The sequence below is a fragment of the Centropristis striata genome, chromosome 5, assembly GCF_030273125.1.
Source record: "Centropristis striata isolate RG_2023a ecotype Rhode Island chromosome 5, C.striata_1.0, whole genome shotgun sequence".
Classification (NCBI taxonomy): Eukaryota; Metazoa; Chordata; class Actinopteri; order Perciformes; family Serranidae; genus Centropristis; species Centropristis striata.
The window spans coordinates 29595234-29617056 of NC_081521.1; the positions used below are offsets into that span (position 1 = coordinate 29595234).

Here is a 21823-nt window from a genome sequence, read left to right on the forward strand (position 1 = left end):
AGTTTAAAATGAATAGAAATAAAATAAAAGGTAAAAAATAATGAAGCAAAACAAATTCCAATACAATTCCTGTCACGTTTTGTCATTAAATGAATGCCCACATTTTTATGCATTAATTAACTACATGTAGCAGAGTATAAATGTGTATCATTGAAATAAAGTGGAATAAAAGTATGAAGCACCATAAAAGGAAAATGCTCAAAAGCACAAGTAGGCCTACTTAAAAAATGTTCTAAAGTACATAATGTTGCAGTTTGTATTATTCTATCCAAATCAGTGATTCTGAGTGATAATTGCACTATTATAATTATAACTCTAATACATTTAAAAAAATGTGTTCACACATTTGAATATTTCAGTTCAAGCAAAGTAACATAATGAGTTAATTATTTTTTTTTTATCCAGACTTTATTGTTTTTTTCTTTTTTTACAAACAGGATCTCAGTTCTTACAAAAGACAATGGTTCCAAAACAGGTTAAAGATCCAGTTCTTATGTACACAGATCAGCCCAGGTATAGCCACCCACCTACCCACCTACCCTGAACTACACTCAGGACATACATGTGCAAGGCACAGGTTACAAACAACGAAACAGAAAGCGAAGAGACACAATACTAAGGAAAGATACAGATACATGCCATTAAAAAAAAAAAAAAAATAGAGTTAATTAATTTAATTAATTTATTTCGGATATGGGACGAAAATAGTATCGTCACCCTGTTAAAATAATCGCCTAACTAATTTTTCAAGTTTTGCAGGAAACACAAAAAACTTAACCAAAAGCATAACATATGACATTTATTAATCATTTCACTCAAAAAGAACATAACAAAGGATGGCTATTGGTATAGTAATAACACTGTGTGTAAATTATGTAACTTAAGAGAAATAAATGACTTAGGCAATTTTTTGAACATGCCTCTGTGACTTAAGCAAGATATGGTAACACTTTATTTTGAAGGTGTTTACATAAGAGTCACACAAGCCTGTCAGAAACATGACATGACAAGTATCATGAGCATTAATGTTACTTCAAAGTGTCATTAATGTTCATGACACATCCCATGTCATGTTTATGACACACTCATGTCACTCTTATGTAGACACCTTCAAAATAAAGTGTTACCATATCTTTCTTAAGTCACAAAGGCATGTTCAAAAAAATTCCTAAGTCATTTATTTCTCTTAAATTACATAATTTACACACAGTGTTATTACTATACCAATATCCATCCTTTGTTACATTCTTGTAAATTGCCTAAGTCACATTTTATTTTGATTTAGGCATAATAAATCTGCTTAAGTCACACACATGACATAGGCCATTATCTTAAAGGGGTAAAATCACATGATCTGATCAACTGAGGATGTAGGCGATTTTACCATAGGTGGCCGGCGTCATGAGGTGATGATTTAGGCAAAAAAATAATTTTGACAAAAAATGACTTAGGCGATTATTTTAACAGTGTGGCGGTATGATCTTTTCCCTGAGCTTGCTCCCAGGTACAACACTGCCCCGAGCTCTACCAATCAGACGCAGTAGATTAGTCGTTGGTGCCGCGACCAGCCAATCACAGCGAAGGAGGCGGGACTTGTGCTCAGTCTCCTATAATGAGGTTTAACCCTGCTGGGCCAAAGATAAATACTGCATCTAATGCTAACGTTAAGGTCACACCTGCTGCATCAGCTCACAACCAGTAACCAGCAACGAGGAATTAGCTTTAACTAGCGCTACTCTTAGTTTGAGAAAAGAGCTGTTACTTCCTGCGCTGACTGGATGATCACCGCCTACACACTGCCTACTTGTTCAGGTGACAGCCTCAACAAACCGCCCCCTCCACTCTGAGATGTAGCTGTCTGTGGATGACAGCAGACCCGAAGGACCGAAACAAGTGTCTGTACCGCTCTTTAAAAAGAAGTAGTGGAGCTAGAGATACGGGTTAATCTCTCTTTAAAGTACGCTACTTATTGCTCCGCGTTGCGCTTCAGCGACAATTTGCTCATTTTAAGCCACGAAGCTTAACGAAGAGAGCAAGAAGGCGACGGACAAAGCTAGTCTCTGAACTAGAATTTATTTTTCTCCAGTCTCTCCATCTCCTGGATGCAATGACCGACTCGGTTGTGGACAGCAAGGCGGAGGTGAAACAAGCCACGAAATATGTCAAAGAGACCGAAAACGTAGCGGAAAAATACTCAGCCATGACTGTGAGCAAGAACAGCAGTGATGTGAATATGAACGTGGGGGAAATGCCTTCCGCAGCGTTCACCGCAGTGCCCACTCTGAAATCCGTCAAGAAGGTAAGAAACGTGATGCTCGCCATCACTCACTGCCACCGGCCACAGACACTGTGAGGGCTGTAGGCAGGCACACGTGAGGAGGATAACTCCACGTCCATTGTACCGCAGTGAACTATACAGTACAGCAAGGCCAGGAAATGTACTTAGTGTTCATTTATATAAGACACCACCACAGCACAGAGGTTAATGGAGCTGTGGTGCATGTGATGCTGCAGTGTCACACTCGGGGATCCCTCCATCCCAAGCCAAGCTGCAAAGTACAAAAACAAAACAAAGAAACATTTATTTAAGTCATTCTCTCAAGGAATCTGAGAAGTCAGGCAACAAAGACAAGCTTTTTCTTCACTGTTTTACATGTGAAATTTGTCTAATCATTGCTTTTAGTTAGTTATAAACATATAATTTCAAAGGGGTTTTTAGCAAGACTGGATTATTGTTTGAAAAAAAAACTGCCTCCATGGAGCCTAACTGGTTTATTTAAATCACAATGTCTACATCATGGCAACATCCTGTAGACAGGAAACAACTAAAAGCGAAGTTGAGCTCTTAAACCTCTGATTCAAGGCCTCTGCAAAGTGAAGTAATACATGGCATACCTGAGCTCAGACAAGGGGGCTACACACTACATACTGTATAAACTGGGCCTATTTAATTATCTGTTTGCTTTGCTTTTAGAAAAAATTAAATACCATGAATTGCAGACATAGAGCTTTGGATTTCATGAAGGTGTCGGGTCGTTGACATTTAATTTGTAAAATAATATTAATGTCTATACCTATTGAGCTCATCCTTGTGTTTGTGTTATCCATCTTGAATTGGTTGAGGCGTGTGTGTCTGTGTGTGGGCATCCTCATTATTACTAATAAGGAACAGGATGATAGAGCAGCAGAATGTGCACCTGTGAGAAAAAGCCCTGAATTTCTTGGTGGTTACACAGCGGCACAGAACAATCATCAGAATGAAAGACTCCCTTGGGGTGGCTGCTCATATCATTACAGATCCGCCATGGCGTGTAACAGCTGGCAGCGGAAAAACATGGGACAGACAGTGGATAGAAGGTTGTTTTGTTTTGTTTTTATCTCAGAAGATATATTGTCAAATTGGTCAATTGTGGAGCATTTCTCTGTCCCTCAAGGTGACCTTTAACTTGCTACACTAGTGGTGCCCTTTGTCTGATCCAGCACTGTTTGTTGACATTATGGTCTGTTTATAAAAATAATGGTAAGTATAATTGCATGTTTGTGTGCAGAAAATCATGACATTTAATAATTTGTGTTTGTTATTTTTTAATTATAAGGAAATGTCTACTAGGACTTAGGGTTGTCACGATACTAAAATTTTCAACTCGATACCGATACTCAGGAAAATATTCGATACTCGAAACCATTTTCGATACCACAAGGATAAAAACAAAGACTCCAAAATTTAACAGAAATATTTTTATTAACAAGAAAAATGTAACATGTAAAAATGAACAGAACCACAGGTTAAATATTTGTAATAAAAAACAGTTGTGCAAAAAGAAACTGCAACTATGATAACAAGCTTCAGATACTCGATACTTTTGAAAATGAATATTGTATCTGGATACAACATTTTAGTATCGATACTTTTTTGAGTATCGATACTTTTGACAACCCTACTGGGACTATAAATGGATTCGATTTTGGAGGTCAACGGTCAAGGTCATGTCTGTCCCATTATCATGAACACTTAATCTCAGTGATGCCTTGGAGGATTTTTTTTCAAATTTGGTACACATGTTCATTTGAACCCAAGGATGAACTGGTTAGATTTTGGAGGCCAAAGGTCACTGTGACCTAAGAAAATATGTTTTTGGCCATAACTTAAGAAATCATATGCTAATTATGACAACATTTCACACAAATGTCTATTAAGACGATTATATGATGACATTTTATATCCAAAAGGCCAAAGGTCAATTTCACTGTGACATCATAATGTCCTCAGAAACACTTTTTTGACCATTATTAAACGCCACGACTCAGAATGGATGCATGGATACTGATTTGGTGACACTTATTGTAAAGATCCTCTGTGTTGCCAGGTTGAAAACGTGTGTTAAGCGTCCAGTTTTTCAGAACTTGTAGCTTTTTTGCAGCAACATCAATATATGAAGCACTGTCTGCTGTCACGGCTACACAAGTCTTGGCTGACATGGATGTAAACAGCAACAAGGCTGGTTGACGGAGGCATTTGTTGCAGTTTATTCATAGATATATCTATATTATTTCCACAGAGGTTATACAAAATTAAGTACTATGTATCCTATCACTGCAATATTGTTCCAGTCCCACAAATTCAGTATCAATTGAGCTCAACATTATGCATTAAATAATGAAGCTTGTGGCTGACACGAGTGCTGTTCTGGCAGAACTTTGTGTGGCTTTTAAATGCACAAGCAGGAGTAGTTTTCACACCCTTTTGGTACTGTGTGTGTGTGTGTGTTTTTTTATTGTGATTAGTTTGCCTCATTAGTTTGTGATCATTATACTACCATATTTATCCTTAAACAGTGTTAATTCTGGCAGCTGGTTTAAATTAAGTCTTGCGAAGAAAATGCTTACAAGTTTAGGTCTCAGTTTTATATATTTTATTAAATCCTTTTTATAGTTTGTTTTAATCCAGTTTTAACATAAACATAAAGTCATAACTCATAGACTTAGATTAATGTGATTTATTTACCATATTAGTTTTGAGTTACATTAGTCACCAAAAGCATTGCAGTATTATGTAATGTGATAAGTGGATAATGTCACAATGGCATTTACCCAATACAGGAAAAAACTGCAAGAGGAAGATGACTAATTACAAGCAAACCAGCACCACTACGAGACGGTTCACTGGATATTTTAAAAAGAATAATACAAACTATAAGGGACGAAAGTGACTTAAAGTTTTATTTCCCTTCCTTTACAGATGCTGAGTTTCTTGTCCTTATGTAACAATATTAAATAAACTAACCAACAAATAAATAGAGCCTTCCAAATCTCTGCCAATCAACATAACTAAAACATCTGAAAAGTATTTTTGACGAGGTGGACAAAATAATCAGCATAATAAAAATATATTTTTTCCCAGCAGCGGGGCTCGCAGACTTGAGAATATTAGCTCAGACCCCCTGTCTGACGAGGCAATAATGTGTGGACTGCAAGTCGCCTCAGGGAGCCTGATTGAAAACATATTGGATGGTAGGAATGTGCACTCCGCTCATGAAAACAAAGCAGTGTGTTATGAATAAATGTGAGAGCCCAGTGTCAAACGGAGCCAACTGTTTGCATGGAAAAAATGAATGAGTAAAACAAATACTCCAAATGATCACGGGGAGAAAAGAAAGATAAAACTAATTAAAATGACAGAAAATATCACATGTGAAAAAGAAGTCTGCTGAAGTTAAGCTGCTGGTGCATTGTCACATAATCCACAAACAAAAACAATCAATGCCACAAAATGAAATTAATGTGCGAGTGTGTGTGTGTTTGTGTGGGCAAGTGAGTCAAGGAGCACCACTACTCTGCCTCCTCTCTCTCTCTCTCTCTGTCTCTCTCTCTCTCTCTCTGAATCCATCCAGAAGTTACACAACACGCCCCCCTGGGAACAGAGCTCGCTCACTGTGAATTTGTTAATGCATCATCATCATTTTTATCTGATCCCTGTGGGCTGTTTTACATCTCAAAAAAATTTGTACCTCAGTTTCACTATCTCTTGTTTGTCTGCCAACATTATGGCAGAGTTTCAAGAAGGTCAAATGCAGATTTCCTTTTCTGCCTGTAGGTGTGGAAATATATACTCGAGGATATAAAAAGAAATCTACTCACCTTTTGGGTTAAAAACTAGCTGAGAGTCAAAATGCCCTCACAATGTGTGTATTATTTGATACTGTGGGGCTTTAGGTCTATGTAGCTATATTTAAAAAAGAACATTGACAACAGTTTCTTTCTAGTTTATTGAAACTCAGTCCACCCAAGTCTACTCAAGTAAAGTACTGTGTTTGCACCACAGTGTGACCCATATTAACATTGAGGGAAAAGTCACCATAACCTGAGAAATGTAACACATCCATACTGACTAGTTTCATCATTTTACAGCTGTGTCCTCAGTTTGGTATTTCAAAAGGAAGTTTCTAGTTTAACTAAAGCAGTGAATCCCAACCAGAGGTACCCCTATACCCCATGGGCTGCTTCTGCTGTTTCCAGGGCGTAAAATAAAAATGAGAAACTATGATTTGAGTAAAGATTTATACCCACTATTATACCTGAATACTACATGTTGAAGTAATAAAAGATTGGCAAGCAAGGACATAAGTTAAAACCGGTAGCTACTGTGAAAATAATGAACAAGTAGTAGAAATAAATATCAGAAAGCACTAACTGGACAGTGAATTTAGCTGAATTGTGGACCCCTGAATTGAATCAAATTTAAATCAATCATAATGTGGTAAGATCTGAAAATAGTGTATTACTGTCCAAAGGATTGGTATAATATGGTATTGTGATGAAACTTTTGATTGAAACCCCAAAAAGTAATGGATAAACAGTTGAAATAGTGAGATAAATACTAAATGGTTCAAATAATTAGCTAACTAACAGTTTTGTATAATAGTCCATGAATGAATGTTTTATGTTGATGGTGTTTTATGTTTGGAACATATTTTGGGACTGATAAAGGGCTACATGTGTTAATCTGACAGAGCTGGGGGGGTCAAAAGGTTGGAAACCACTGAATTGATATCAGCATTCTGACTTTGTAATGTGATTGTAGATGGTAGTTGCATCCATTCCTTGTGTCTGTTTATGAAATATGGTTGTGGGTCCATATTTGCTGAAGATTAAGGGGGTTGGTTTGAAGTAGAAGTTATAGTTTCTGCTAAAGGTCACATAGTTCTGAAGGAAGGATTAGCGTGGCATATGTTTTTTTCACAACACTGTATAATCCGTCATGCATGCATTGATCTAAACAGGCGCCTTTGCAGACCAAACAGAGAGCTATACCTGTCTGAGGAACTGTCTAGACACCATTTTTACTCCGTTAAAATATACTTGAGGCCTTCTTGACCGTTGCCTCTGTGAGTGGTCAGTACAGGGAGATCTGTGTGGATTAGACTGTGTGTGTTTCCTGTTAGATGCCGCTGTAGAGCACGAGTGGTGTCTGGCTAAGTAGTTAATGTCACCTTATGCTAGGACCACATTGAACCCTTTACACTGCCGGCTGACGGTCACAGCTTAAGTCTGTGACCTGGCCTGCTATCTAAAAGAGAGAGAGTATTTTTAGCTGTAGAATGGAGGACTGGATGGGCTGCTTATTGATGCAGCAGAAGGCTAATGGAAAGAGGGTTTAATTCCTCCTGTCAATCCCCTTTTATTTGGTACTCTAAATTCAGGAGTACAGCCTGAAAGTAAAAGCTGCAGCAGATGTTTTTGTTTGTGTGATTTTTCTGTATAGAAACATATCTGAATCTTCGGACGTTTGCTCTCTCAGCACTTAAAGAATAAAGCATAAAATACAACCTCCTGACTTTAGCAGCTGGTTGTCAAGGGCAGAACTAGAGAGGGAAAGAGAAAGAGAGAGGCAAAGTGGGAATCAACCTCCCCTCTCTCGGACTCTCCCTCTCTCTCTCTTCAGGTTGGCCATTAGAAATCACGATAATAGGTGGGAACCTCCCCCCGGCTCTGCCTGGGAGTGTTCTGGGATAATAGCATCAGGGACACCTAGTACCATCACACAGAGGACACACAGGCACAGGGAAGTAGACTGGAGACCTGGAGAGTGACTGGCAGCTATGGCACACAAACATGGGCACGGGAGAGAAAGGGTGAGTCGCTGCTAATGCATCACGGGAACTTATCCAGCACACTTATTCCTAAAGTTACTACATATCACAGATGCATAGATGTGCTGGAGTTACTTTTGTCATGTCACAAGTTTCCTTCTGTTTCCAGTTGTGTAGAATGATTATTTATCTTATACTACAATGTAGACCACACTGAAGTGTTTCCTCTTTCAGTTGGAGCAAAAATATTCAGCTAGAGTGCAAACTTCTCCTCGAAAGAAGGTTATTTAAACAGCTCACCTCTGGGATGGTTTACTGTGTAAGAGTAGTAGAAACAGAAAGCTGTCTTAATCATTAATCAGATTACCACTTGTTTCCTTAATGCTGTAACCACAAGAGAAGGAGTCTCTGATTTTGATGTCTTTGGCTTTTTGGGGGAGAACAATGCAGAAATTCAAGAGACTGTGCAAAAACTGAAATATTTTGCAAGTGTATGAGACAGAGCACACTCTCAATTTTGTGAAAACAGAGACATGCAGAGATCTCCTCAGTTCACACTGCCCACAAGCTTCTTGAGTTTCTTTATACTGACACAGTAGATGTTAAAGGTGTCACTGCCCATGGATACGGGGATTGTGACATATAAACACTGAGTGAATAAAGTTACTCCTGTTTTAGCCATTTCTGCTACAGTTACTTTGATGTTTTTACAAATTTTAAGGTGTAAACATACCCATTTCTTCTCGTGAAAGTCAGAAGTAGTATGATAGTGTGAAGCTGTTTCCATTAGGGATCACAAATGATGTTGCCATATGACCTCCATTCAATCAGCGTCGGCTTCCGCTAACGTTTGTGTGGCGACTACCAGGTAACTGAGTCATGCATGCTCACCCAGCTGTAAACTCCTCCCATTATCATGTTTACTGTGGAAATGATTTTTTTATGTTTGATAATGCTTAGATATCATTGTTCTTTAGCGCCACAATCACTGACACAAAGCGTCACCTTTAAACTATGGTTGTAGACTCTGTCTGTGCTGTGGACATCCTACTCTAATGTTACCCAACTCACTGTTGTCAGTCTGACATTTATGTGTGTTCCCGGATTTATCATCTGTGTGTTGTGTCAACTCTGCTGGCCTGCACATTCGTTTTTAGTCCAAACACATGCTATGGACATTTAAAATAAGAGAACAAAGAAATCCCACATTGTCTCTATGCAAAGTGAGTTTTTAATGAAAACGCTGTGTAGAATTTTAAGTGTAGCACACAAAATGTAATGCTTTAAAACATTTTTTTAAAAGTCAAATGATCAGGAACTAGACTTTGAGTGGGTTTTAGGGGTGTTGCACATCTTCCAACATTTAAACCACATGTAAACCATCAATATATAAATATTCATATTCTGAAAACTTACTCTAACAGCAGAAACTAGAAGGACACTCAGAGAGCACAGACCTCCACTATCTCACAATGTTAACTTTCAGACCTAAGAGGGCATTCACATGAATGTTTCAAGTAAGGAAATCATACTTTCTGATTATTTTGATACCACATGAATGCAGCACAAATGCCCTATCTCGCAAAGTTTACACAAGTGAAAATCATATATGGGTCTTCTTTGGCTCATTTTTCATACTACTGATGAACAGACGGACAAACTGAGCTGATAGCATGACCTGCTTGGCAGAGGTAATAATTCAAGAAAAACGTGTAAACCAGCATGTTGAAAGTCCAACCCTCTTCATTGACATTATACAATGTTGTGATACCATACTGTGAGGAAGACAAAGTCTGAGCTTGGATCTGCTTGGACACACTTGTCACTTAGCCTCCAAGATACCTGTAGAATGTCTTGGAAAGGCAGTGAGAGAGACAGTGTGCACTCCAGGCTTTTAGCAACGTCAGGGTAACATTATTTAACTTTAAAGCTTGTCTTTCATGTAAGATAATGTTGCTAAGTTTGCAGTAGTGGATCTGTCACAAAGCAATTGTGAATCAGTGTTTGCCTGATATTGAGTCTTGGAACAAATCAATGAAACTCAAGGCCATAGGGCCCAAACGTAAAGGAAATTTATGAGGTTCAGACTTGAAACCCACCTGCAGATTTCCTATTTAAGTAAAATGCTGAGTAAGTCATCTGCCCCTCTCTTACAGGCCTATATATTTACAGTGCTAGGTGTAAGCAGAATAGAAACTACAGCCCACCTGGGCCTCTACGTGCTGTGTGTGAAAATTCAGTATTTACGCATTTAGAGTGTTTTTGACTTCTCTACATTTGTAATTATTGTGAGGTTCAATGTCATTCTGTTAGGTCTGTACCTAGTAACTCCTCACAGTCCTAAGTGACCCAGTTTACTGAAGGACCTGAGGGTTATGTCTCCTTACTGTTTCTAATGTTGGCAACGGACTGTGTTTGTCTGCCAGTACAGCCTTCAGACTGTTGCAGTTTGAGGGTGTTAAAATGACACTTAGTGGATTTGTCAGATCCTAAGTCTAATTGTAGCTCAGCCAAGCCTTAAATAGAGCCAATTCACACAAGCGCTGGTTTTATTTTGCAGCTGAACAATCAGATTTTTAAATTTTGCATCAATTTCTGTGGTTTGGTCCAGTAACCCAAAAACTGGACAGAGGAGACTTTAATCTTCTGTTAAAGAGAAGCACAGAAAATAGCCAAGCTAGCTGCGTGCTGCCGATCCACTTTATGTTTTTCCAGGTCTTTGATCTTGGGCCCTTTGAAGGGTTGGGTTGACACGATGAACCACACCAGCAACTGAAGCCTGTGTTTGTGAACAAAGTATAAATCACAGAGCAGGAGGGAGAATCTAAAAATAGGCATCAGCTCCCTTCTTCCTGATCCACCTGTGATTTACTGTAACAGACTCAGGCGATTTACCTTTGAAGGGACAGTTTAAGTGGCTGAAACAGCAAAATGAGTCCAAATATAAACTAAAAGCGTGAACAAATGACCTAAAGTGTAAATGTGTAATGACCATGGTACTTTTTGTCCCTCGCTCTTCCTTACATCGCTGGTTTCATTGTTGACAGCTAATCAGTGCATACAGAAAGAACAAAAGTCATGCCGGTACGTCAGTAATATCTGTGATTTGTTTCCCTTTTATGTTTACGTTGTGCACCATTTTGTCCTGCTTCTCTCCAGATCCAGTTTGCGAATACTGAGGACAAACAAGAGTTTAGCAAGTACCCCACTAAGGCTGGCCGCCGCTCCCTGTCTCGGTCCATCTCGCAGTCCTCCACAGACAGCTACAGCTCAGGTGCTGAATCACAACTCCCAAATATTTAACTCCCAAATATAGTCTTTCTATACATTCTTGTTGGCAATGAGCACATACATGTACGGTATATACACACACATACACAGGAAACACACACACACACCAGCTCCATCTTGCACACAATGGATTTGAAGTATATATTTCATAATTGGCTCTGTTGTATGTTTTTCCACAGTAGTGACCTTTTGTGTTCTCCATTTCACAGCTGCATCCTACACCGACAGCTCCGATGATGAAACCTCCCCCCGGGACAAAGCCCAGGTCAACACTCACGGCAGCAGCGACTTCTGTGTGAAGAACATCAAGCAGGCTGAATTCGGCCGCCGTGAAATTGAAATTGCAGAACAAGGTATATCTGACCTGCTGGGCACCGGGGGACACGCGGGTCAAAGATTATTGATTTTTTTCCCTATTTCTAGATTTAGAATAGAATCTATAGTGTTTGGTTTCTTATAGAAACCTCATCACTCATATTCACGCTGTATAAATCTTCAATGTTGTTTTCAGGGTTTCTGTGACTTTACTGTGATACAGTTGGACAGGAGAATTGCTATCATTATTTGTACAAAGAGAGCTTTGTGCTACCTGTTGTGACTTTGTTCCCAGAAACGTATCGCATGGCCTCCGTTTTGCTGCTTAGACACTATTCAAAAACGTTCTTCTCCTCCAGATTTCAAAATAGTTTGTGACGCAAGGCTGAGGCAGCATCAGTATTATTCTGGAAACCTGATCGGAGCTCTTTCTCTTAGTTCTATTCATCCCTTTGTACTTATTTTCCTCTTTCACCTCTTTGAGCATCTCAGGTGTTTTGTTTTTTTGTATACACCAAGGCTGCAAATCTCTCTCTCTGGCTGTTTACATTGTCCATGTGAGTGATACGTAGGCATGCGTGCTTGATGAGTGATCTTCAGGCTTAAAGCCTGGGCGACAACAGATGCTGCTGGCATTTTTGTTTAATCAGTCTCCATTTTATAGCCATTTACTGCACACCCACCATGTAGAAACGGCTTGTTTTTGTATTCAGAATGGCCCATCATTCTCCTTTCTCCCGAAGCCCCCCTCTGACCTTTATGTCTTTTCAGTTTCCACTAACTTGTGTTCAATCTGCTTCTCCCCAGACATGTCTGCCCTGATCTCCTTGAGGAAGAGAGCCCAGGGTGAGAAGCCTCTGGCAGGGGCGAAGATAGTGGGCTGTACCCATATCACTGCTCAGACTGCAGTACGTCAACACATTCGGTTTACTGTGATTGTTCTGTCCTTCTCTTCTTTACCTCAGATACCAGTTCATGTATCTGTTTAATCTGTTGTTCCCTCTTAGGTCCTGATCGAGACCCTGGTAGCCCTCGGGGCCCAGTGTCGCTGGACTGCCTGTAACATCTACTCTACTCAGAATGAGGTGGCTGCTGCTCTCGCTGAAACAGGTTAGAGTCTCCCTTCTCTAAGTCCAACATTACATATAAAGACTTTTTCGGCGACTTTGTTTGCAGTGAAAACTCCTCAGAGAGTCAGTATTATTTTGTTTAGTCAGGGTTTGATAGTATAAGATATAAAATATATATATTTCTGACCATTAAAACAGTAATAATGAGATCTTACACATATTTCTTACAGGTGTGTTTCCTAGCAGAATAAACACCCACTATCCTTATAAGAGGAGTGATGAATGTACAACAGACAATAAAATAGTTTTGTTTTTTTTTAGAAATTTTGAAGATGAGAGGTCCTACAACATACAGTCATAGAAGAGCACAAAGCATATGAGGCTGATGGATCCAAGATTAGCTGCAGACAGACGGATAAACGAGCATTCACAACACAGACTGTATAAAGAATGGACGGCTCTACTTCCTCCCACTTTACAAAATGGCTCGTTGGCTTCACTGTAGGGGAGCTGTCAGACCTCCATCTTTATATACAGTCAATGATCCCTTCCAGACTTAGAACTGGCAGAGATAACAACGTGAATGTAATCAACTTAGATTTCTGGTGGCTAAAAATGACATAATTACTAGCCTATACGCTAACCATTATTTAGGTTTTGTTGCATTTATTTTCTATTTCGTTTGCAAGATATGATTTTATAAGTTTGAAGCCTAATGCCTCATCTGTGCCTTCACTGTGTGATGTTCCCCTAATGGACCTGTTGCTCACATGCAGCTGGCCAGTCTTCCTTGCGTGTGCTGTCTGTCTTTGTCATTAGGTGTGTGTGTTTTGTTTCCTGCAGGGGTACCTGTGTTTGCATGGAAGGGTGAGTCAGAGGACGACTTCTGGTGGTGCATCGATCGCTGTGTCAACAAGGAGGGCTGGCAGGCCAATATGGTATCACCTATCCCATGATACATATAACACCTACGTTTTCATGTGTTTTTACACTGTTTCACTTGCTATATAGAAGCTGTCCCATGCTAAAGTTAACAACAATCTCAAACTGGGCTCTACTGTGCTATAATACACGGTTGCTCATAAAATTGGAATCATTTTGTTTTCAGACGCAATCCTCTGTTAATTATGGTTTCAATTTTATTGTTACATGTTTGGAAGAGATTGATAAATAACGTTTTGAGAAGATATACACTTAATCTGTCAATAATAAATCACATTGTCACAATCATTTAATGGAAGGAGTAAAAAATATTTTATTCCAACTTTATGAGCAACTGTGTAGATTATGATCATTAATGCCATTAACTCTGCTGTATTTTTTTTTTTAGATCTTGGATGATGGTGGAGACTTAACCCACTGGGTGTACAAGAAGTATCCCAGCGTCTTCAAGAAGGTCCGGGGCATCGTGGAGGAGAGTGTCACTGGAGTGCACAGGTGAGATGGTTCTGAGATTTGATGAGTTTGGGGATTTTAAACCAAGGAGAGAAACATATTTTTGTTTTTTGGCCATAATTTTATGAGTAAAATGTGGACGGTGGCCAAAGCTGTGACTGTTGCCAATAATGGCCTGAAATATAAAAACAGTAGAATTGATCTTTAAGCCAGCAAGAAATCAAATCATTGACATGGCAGTGTACATGGCACCTTACAACAGCCCATAATGGACTATAAATAATAAAGACTGTGGCAATATTTTGTGAGTTATTAGTATCGATTGAAGCACATTTCATGGTCATTTTGTGTCCCATCAAAGATGGAGTTGGCAGGTTTTATTGGGCGTCATTGGACAAAAATTCAACGATAACCCGTCATGTTTTCATTTTTTTTTTTTTAACTCTTTGATTAACAATATAGAATAATTAAGCAGCTTATTTAACTGATGTACTTCACTTTGGGCACTTTAACTAAGACTAAGCTTTTCCATGAGCTGTTTACATAAGTTTGTCCTCTAGATGGAGCTAAGATGGAAGTAAGATGAATTATACACACCGTGTCAGCACAAACGGTATCAAAAGCAGTTATATAAGTCATAGTAGTATTAATACATGCTGCCTTTTGATCGAAAAGGTCACTGGCCTGATTTGACTGGAGCCTCTTTTAGAAACACGACAGAGATGAACTGCAGGTCATGGCAGCTGTGCATGTGGGACTCTCAATGGAATCAATTAGCCAGGCGCTCCGGAAAGCATCAGGTCACAGAGGACTACAGCTCAGTTTGTGTGTGGATATGTGCATGTGTGTGCCTGAACATGTGTTCTCATGCGTCCTCCCAGATTGTACCAGTTGTCCAAGGCCGGCAAGCTGTGTGTCCCCGCCATGAATGTCAACGACTCAGTCACCAAGCAGAAATTTGACAACCTTTACTGCTGCCGTGAATCTATCCTGGATGGGTGAGGAGGGTTTAATCATCCAGAGAGCCTGCTGTTGTTTTGTTTTTTCTAGTCTTTCTGTGTTTGAGTCGTGCAGATGGATAAAAGTATGTGTCATTTTGTTTCTGCCAGCTTGAAGAGGACCACAGATATCATGTTTGGAGGCAAACAAGTCGTCGTGTGTGGTTATGGAGAGGTGAGTCATTCTTCACTTTTGATGGAATAACTGTTATAAGTTTTCACTGGTGCTGCAGACCTTTTTATTGTAGATTTTTGTTTACAACTGTTGAACTGTCCTGCGGTGTGTAGGTGGGGAAAGGTTGCTGCACTGCTCTAAAGGCCCTCGGAGCCATTGTGTGCATCACAGAGATTGACCCTATCTGTGCCCTGCAGGCATGGTGAGTCACTAACATTATCATTCAGCACTGCTCCATGTTGAGCTCCATTGTCTCTATGTTGTGCATCAGATAAATTCTATAATAATTATTTGTTTTAAGTAGTTTTAACTGTGTTTCTGCTTAAACCAATAAAAATAACTCTATGATATGTTTCCACACAGCATGGACGGCTTCCGAGTGGTCAAACTGAGTGAGGTCATCCGGCAGATGGACGTGGTGATAACGTGCACTGGTACTGTGCCCCATGCAGAGACATCTATTACTTCTGCTTTGATAATCACAGTGTTTCCAGTAAACAAAAGCACGCCTCATTTAAATGCACCAGTCGAGGTCTCTGTGTCCAAAACAGACTTCACATCTGAATGCTAAAACGCCTTTTGGATCCGTGTGTAGTTACATGACTGCAATCACAATTTACACGTAGCTGTAAACACATTCTAATAACAGAACAGATGCACTTTGAAACTCTGCAATCATGAATTACTCTTACAGTGACTTACAGTACACAAATCATTACTGTTTTTATTTATATATATATATATATATATATATATATATATATATTTATTTTTTTATCTTTTTGAAGGCAACAAGAATGTGGTCACCAGGGAACAGCTTGACCGAATGAAGAACGGCTGCATCGTCTGCAATATGGGACACTCCAACACCGAGATTGATGTGGTAATGTGTCTTTTTATTGTATAAATGTTCTGGAAGTGTTTCTATTTCAAATTTCTAACTCTAAGAATACACACAGCCGGTGCAGACCAGTGTGAGCTTCAGTGCAACAAAATTATAACATGTTGCACAACTTTTCTTTTTGTTTTATTTAACCTCATCATTCAAATCAGTTCCATGTCTTAGTATTCAGTCAAGTCAGTCTGTGGTTGATCTAAAAAACATTCAGCACTTATGTAATTTCCAATTGTTCTAAAAATAAAACTTGTTCTTTGAGACCAAATAAAATCCAGCGGACTCAACAAAAATTATATCATGTCTAATTCCTAATTTAACTCTCTCAGGTTCAATGTGCCCAGTTAAAAAAACATACAGAATACCTCCTTCTTAAGGAGCAACTTCTCTAAATCTCCACACTTGCCTTCTTTTTTTCTGCAGTTTTTACTTTATGTTTCACTCTGTTTTAATTCTATTGATGATTTTGTACATATGTTTTTCTACTTGGGCATGTTAACTTATAAATGCAATCCTCTCTGTTGCATGAAATCATCCCACCTTAGTTATCTTACCTGTTTGTTTTGTGTCATGCTGTTTTTTCTGTGCTCAGGCGAGTCTGCGCAGCCCTGAGCTGACCTGGGAGAGGGTGCGTTCTCAGGTTGACCACATCATCTGGCCTGATGGGAAGAGGGTTGTTCTGCTTGCAGAGGTAATGTCCCTCTACGGCCCCATACCTTAACCAAACTGTGTCCCTTATAAGATTTGTTTTATCACACTTAATGGCTGTTAACATTTTCTTTAAACCCACACTTTTAGTTTTAAAAAATGCATTAAGAAATTAAAAATATATCTATTTACCCCTTGCCCAGAAGGGTTGCTTTTGGGATATCTGTTGTGGAGTTTGAATATTAATGTGTAGATTCTCATGATAATTGTGAGACATCTAGCATGCAGGTTAAAATCCTGATATATGAACCCCTGTGGTCAGTTAAACATTAAGGTATAAACAGTCCTGCAGGTGTCTAACTGTAAGCTCATACAGTAGCTGCACACCTTCATGTCATACCTTATTGTGTCTTTTTTTTTGTGTCAGTTTGTATAGTGCAGTTCATGTATGTATGCACTATTTTGTTTCTCAGGGCCGCCTCTTGAACCTGAGCTGCTCCACAGTGCCTACATTTGTGCTGTCCATCACTGCTACAACTCAGGTTTGTAATTTTACCTAGTCATTTTTTGCTGACCCCTCCACTGACACTTTTAGGGAGGCTGAATGAATCTCAACAGAACCCTGCTGCTCTATAGTTACATGTAGTCTCCTATGAATTTATTGTGAGTCTGACAAACATTGTGTTCTCCGTGTTGTCTGTAGGCCCTGGCCCTGATCGAGTTGTTCAATGCTCCAGAGGGGCGTTACAAACAGGATGTGTATCTGCTGCCCAAGAAGATGGGTAAATTATATAGCTTTTCTTTGATTTAGAGTTTAAGATAGATAGATTTTAGATTGATACATTTAGTAAAACCACTGTGCCTCAAGAAACTGCCATTAAATTGTATGTTAATATTAATTCCCACTTTCACTAATTTAAATCTATAATATATAACAACAATATTTATAATAATATATATAATGAGTTTTAATCCTTTTTAAATGTCTTTTTAAACATATATAATTACATTTGTATTTTTTATGATACCAGAAATACCCTCTTCTTTACTTTTGAGGACAAAAACATCCTCAAAATCCTATATTTTAATATTTTTTGCATCTCTCACTGACTTATATGTTAAAATAAACGTATAACTACCAAATCTTCATTCATTTGCATTCATTTACCCTTTGAAATCAAACAACATTTTTTAAAATTATCTTGTAAATGCCATTTTTCCTCCACATTTCCTCAAACAAAAATGGGAAAACATTACAAGCCAGGGCTCTAGATTGAAAGCCTGATATAACAGGATGCTGCTTCTGCTGTCATGGCTGTGGGGAAAAAAATGTGGTTTTCATGGGGACATTTTTGTCCTTAAGGGGTTGATTGTCTATATTTTGTCTATACAATTTATTCGAGACTTATGATAGTAGTTGAGGTTGAACTTCAAGAATTCACGAAGAAATATTCACACCCTTGCCAAAATGTATGCACAGCCAAAATAACTGGAAAATTGCGAAGCCAAAAATGTCCCAAGTGATCAAAAGCGATGAGAATGATTATATACATCATTTTAAAAAGCTTTAGTCAGGTTGTTGCTCGTTGTTGCCACCTTGTGATTTAAACTTAGAATTACACCATCCAGTGAGCCGACAAGGATGTACCGTAGAGCAGTGTTTTTCAAACTTTTTGTGCCCAAGGCACACCAAACTACAAGCCAAAATCTCAAGGCACACCTGTATTCATATTCCTTCACTACTACTTCCAGTAGTCACATTGACCTTGTAACTACTTCACTTCTAGCATTTATTTACTGTCTTCTACAAAGCCTTACTAGGAAATGTTTTGACTCAAACCTAGATCAGTGGTTTTGTAGCCTAAATCAATGAAACTGCAGCCTTTTTCAGACTGAGATTCTACAAAGACTGTGAATCTTGCAGGGTCACTATTTACAAGACTACAACTGGATTTTCTTTAGCATTTTTTTACCTACCATGCAACATTTGTGTGTGCAGTGGTTTGTGTTGGAAAAAGAAAAAGAAAAGAAGACGCCACAAAATGCCCCTCACAAAGCTGAAAAAGGGTTTCTGTTTTTCTGACATGAAAAGTTGACTATTTTACAGTAAAAATAGACAAGAAGAATAGATAAGGAAGAATAAAGGAAAGGAAAATTTAGAAAATAATTCATGATGTACATTTATGTCGTATTTAATTATATTTAATTTATTTGTTTAATAAGAATAATTATACTTATCAGCTCTATCAACTTTCATTTAGTTAATCACACATTAATCATCAATTATTTATTACTTATTTATGTATACATTTATTTATACATTTTAACCGGGTCTGCTTACTATTCTCTTTACTATGAAACAGCGCCCCCAAAATCCCGCTTGTGGCCGTAAATATATTACATCTCTATATTTGTATTTAGGCTTGAGCTTACTAACATTATTGTGATGTAACTTTTTCCTGTCGAAGTGGTTTTACTGGCCGGTCTGCTCATCTATTGGTTGTTGATTGTGTTCCGTCACTGCGACTTGCGATAATATCAAACACGTTTGATATGATCGCAAACCAAAGACTAGGAAAAGACTGATATCAAACAGCGCAGATTACTACCTTACAGTTAACGATCGGGATGACGGGAGCGCGCTGTGACTCCAGTAAGACTCCTAGATTTACTAAAGACTTTCAGTTTTTAGTCTGGGACTGGGAAAATCGTTTGGTGTAAGCCCAGCATAAAGCGAAACAACCTGACAACAGCTTGACAACATTAACCACGTGTTTAAAATAGAAATTATTACATTTAGGTATGAGGACATGATGATTCACTCATTTTTGGCGATACTGCTGTGAGCAATTAATAGTGTATAGTTGTCACAAAATTCCATGGCACACCTGGACTTGTCTCGCGGCACACCGGTGTGCCACAGCACAACATTTGGGAACCACTGCCGTAGAGTGTATAAATAAGGGATTTGACAAGAACAAATATTTTTCCAGACTGAGTAGATTTCTGTCTGTCTCTTTCCTCTAGATGAGTATGTGGCCAGTTTGCACCTACCAAACTTCGATGCCCACCTGACAGAGCTCTCTGACGAGCAGGCTAAGTACATGGGCCTCAACAAGAACGGCCCCTTCAAACCTAATTATTACAGGTAAGTTTCAACATGAACAGTTTATTTTCTAGGGGCATTTTCTATAATTGTATGAGTTCTTATGTGACAATAACACTGTGTTTTGTTCACAGGTATTAATGAGAGCGTCTGATGCTGTGATCCTCAACACACAGTTGTCCTGGGATAAACAGAGATATCTATTTTATTTTCTAAATTGCTACAAAATGGAGGAATTATTTTAATTATGCTGAATGTAACTTATTAATAGCACTTCAGACATAGTGTTAAATATGAAGAATAAGACATGTAGGAAATATATGATAACCAACTAACATTTTACATGTCTTCTCGTCACGTGTTTAAAAGAAAAGCCTGCTTGAATACTCTCATGTGTCTGTACTTATTTAGTGGCTAACACTTCTGTTACTAGGTCAGAAATTTGATGATTTGTTTGTTTACCCTATTTACACACAGTGCCAAATGATGGCTGTAAGAATGGAACAGATACCGTGTGTATTTTGTCGGCCGATGATGTTAAGATTTTATTAGTACATTCCACGAGCCAGAGTTCAGTCTGAGCCAAGACAAACTCTGTATTTAAATGTACATTATTTTAGAAATGTTTGTTTTAAATGCGTTAAATAATCTCATTGAATGGTATCTGCATACATGCCCTAAAAGGTATCATCCAGTCACCCTTGTTATTAAGTATAGTGATGAAATATGGAACTTCTTGTTTATTATAAGAGTTTATAATAGCCTGTGAACGGCTGAGTGCATTTTAAATCCCTGACTCTTGGTCTTGGCATTCAACACTCACCCACTTGTTCTCCTGAATAAATTCAAACCTAAGGGATGTTTTTTATCTTCTAACAAAAGTTCAAGACGTTATGTTAAAGTTAACAGGTTGTATGCATTCCTTAAAAGGAAGCACTGAAGGGGTTGAACTACTTTAACTTCACCAAGTTTCCATTTGCGCTCTCAAATTCCAGCTGAGATCTGTCTCACTGTTCAAGTGTTTTGACTGGATAATACCTTTAAGACCATGGTATGAATGTGCCTTTTAAATCATTTACAACACATGAATATCAGCACTGACCTTAATTAAACGAACATTCCTTTTTTTTGTAAAACCACATCTATTAGTGGTGCATTCAATGTCTTCCTTCCACTGCTTATGGTATTAATTGTAACTCTAATGTATGAGCTCTGTATGTGTTGAGAGAAAATATTAGACCTTTATGTTTGCCATATGATTGTCGCTGTCTTAATTTGACCCAACGGGGTCAACTAAAGTTAAAATTTCATGTGATCAAAATGTGTAAACTATGTATGTAAAAGAATGCATTAAATCAGCAATAAAGCAAGTTCTTTTAACAGAGAAAAGTGACTTTAAACATGTTGAAACAGACAGGCCTTTGTAGTTACAGTGCATGTTTTCCTTTATTTTGGGAGATAAAGCTCGTATTCACGGCTGCTCACTCTTCCACACACACCCCTCAGTGTGCCTTACAGCTACATTCTCTACATTGTGTTCCCTCGCCGTCAGCCCTGCTGGCCGAGCGTCAAACTGCTGTCCCACTCTGGAATATTCAGCAGCTCTCTCGCACCAGGCCAGCTGCAGTAGCTGCTAATATTACAGGATGAGTCACAGAGCTTGGAGGAGAAGGGGGGCGGGAGGGTCTGGGAGCTTCTGGAAACCTGTTTGTAACTATAAAAGCACTGAACTTGAGTCAGTGCAGGCATCAGTTTAAGAAGAAGCATACAGAGGCACAAGCTGCCACAAAGGAAAATACTCTTGGAGATTCTGCTGAGATCCTTCAACATCGTGAAGCAA

General features: G+C 38.6%; 1 protein-coding gene across 2 annotated transcripts; it reads left to right on the forward strand.

Moving 5' to 3' along the window:
- Positions 1–1688: 1688 nt before the first annotated feature.
- ahcyl1 (adenosylhomocysteinase-like 1) lies at positions 1689–21372 on the forward strand. 2 transcript variants are annotated; one of them, XM_059332771.1, is made up of 17 exons: positions 1692–2299; positions 11250–11364; positions 11591–11734; positions 12504–12604; positions 12704–12806; positions 13610–13704; positions 14097–14203; positions 15043–15159; positions 15271–15334; positions 15448–15536; positions 15698–15768; positions 16123–16217; positions 16822–16920; positions 17351–17419; positions 17581–17659; positions 19905–20025; positions 20118–21372. In XM_059332771.1, exons 1-17 carry the CDS (start codon positions 2108–2110, stop codon positions 20122–20124), a joined length of 1668 nt encoding a protein of 555 aa, XP_059188754.1. In that variant the 5' UTR covers positions 1692–2107; the 3' UTR covers positions 20125–21372. The 2 variants fall into 2 exon arrangements, with proteins under 2 accessions (XP_059188755.1, XP_059188754.1); XM_059332772.1 differs by lacking the exon at positions 20118–21372 and having other exon boundaries at positions 1689–2299; positions 19905–20029.
- Positions 21373–21823: the final 451 nt, after the last annotated feature.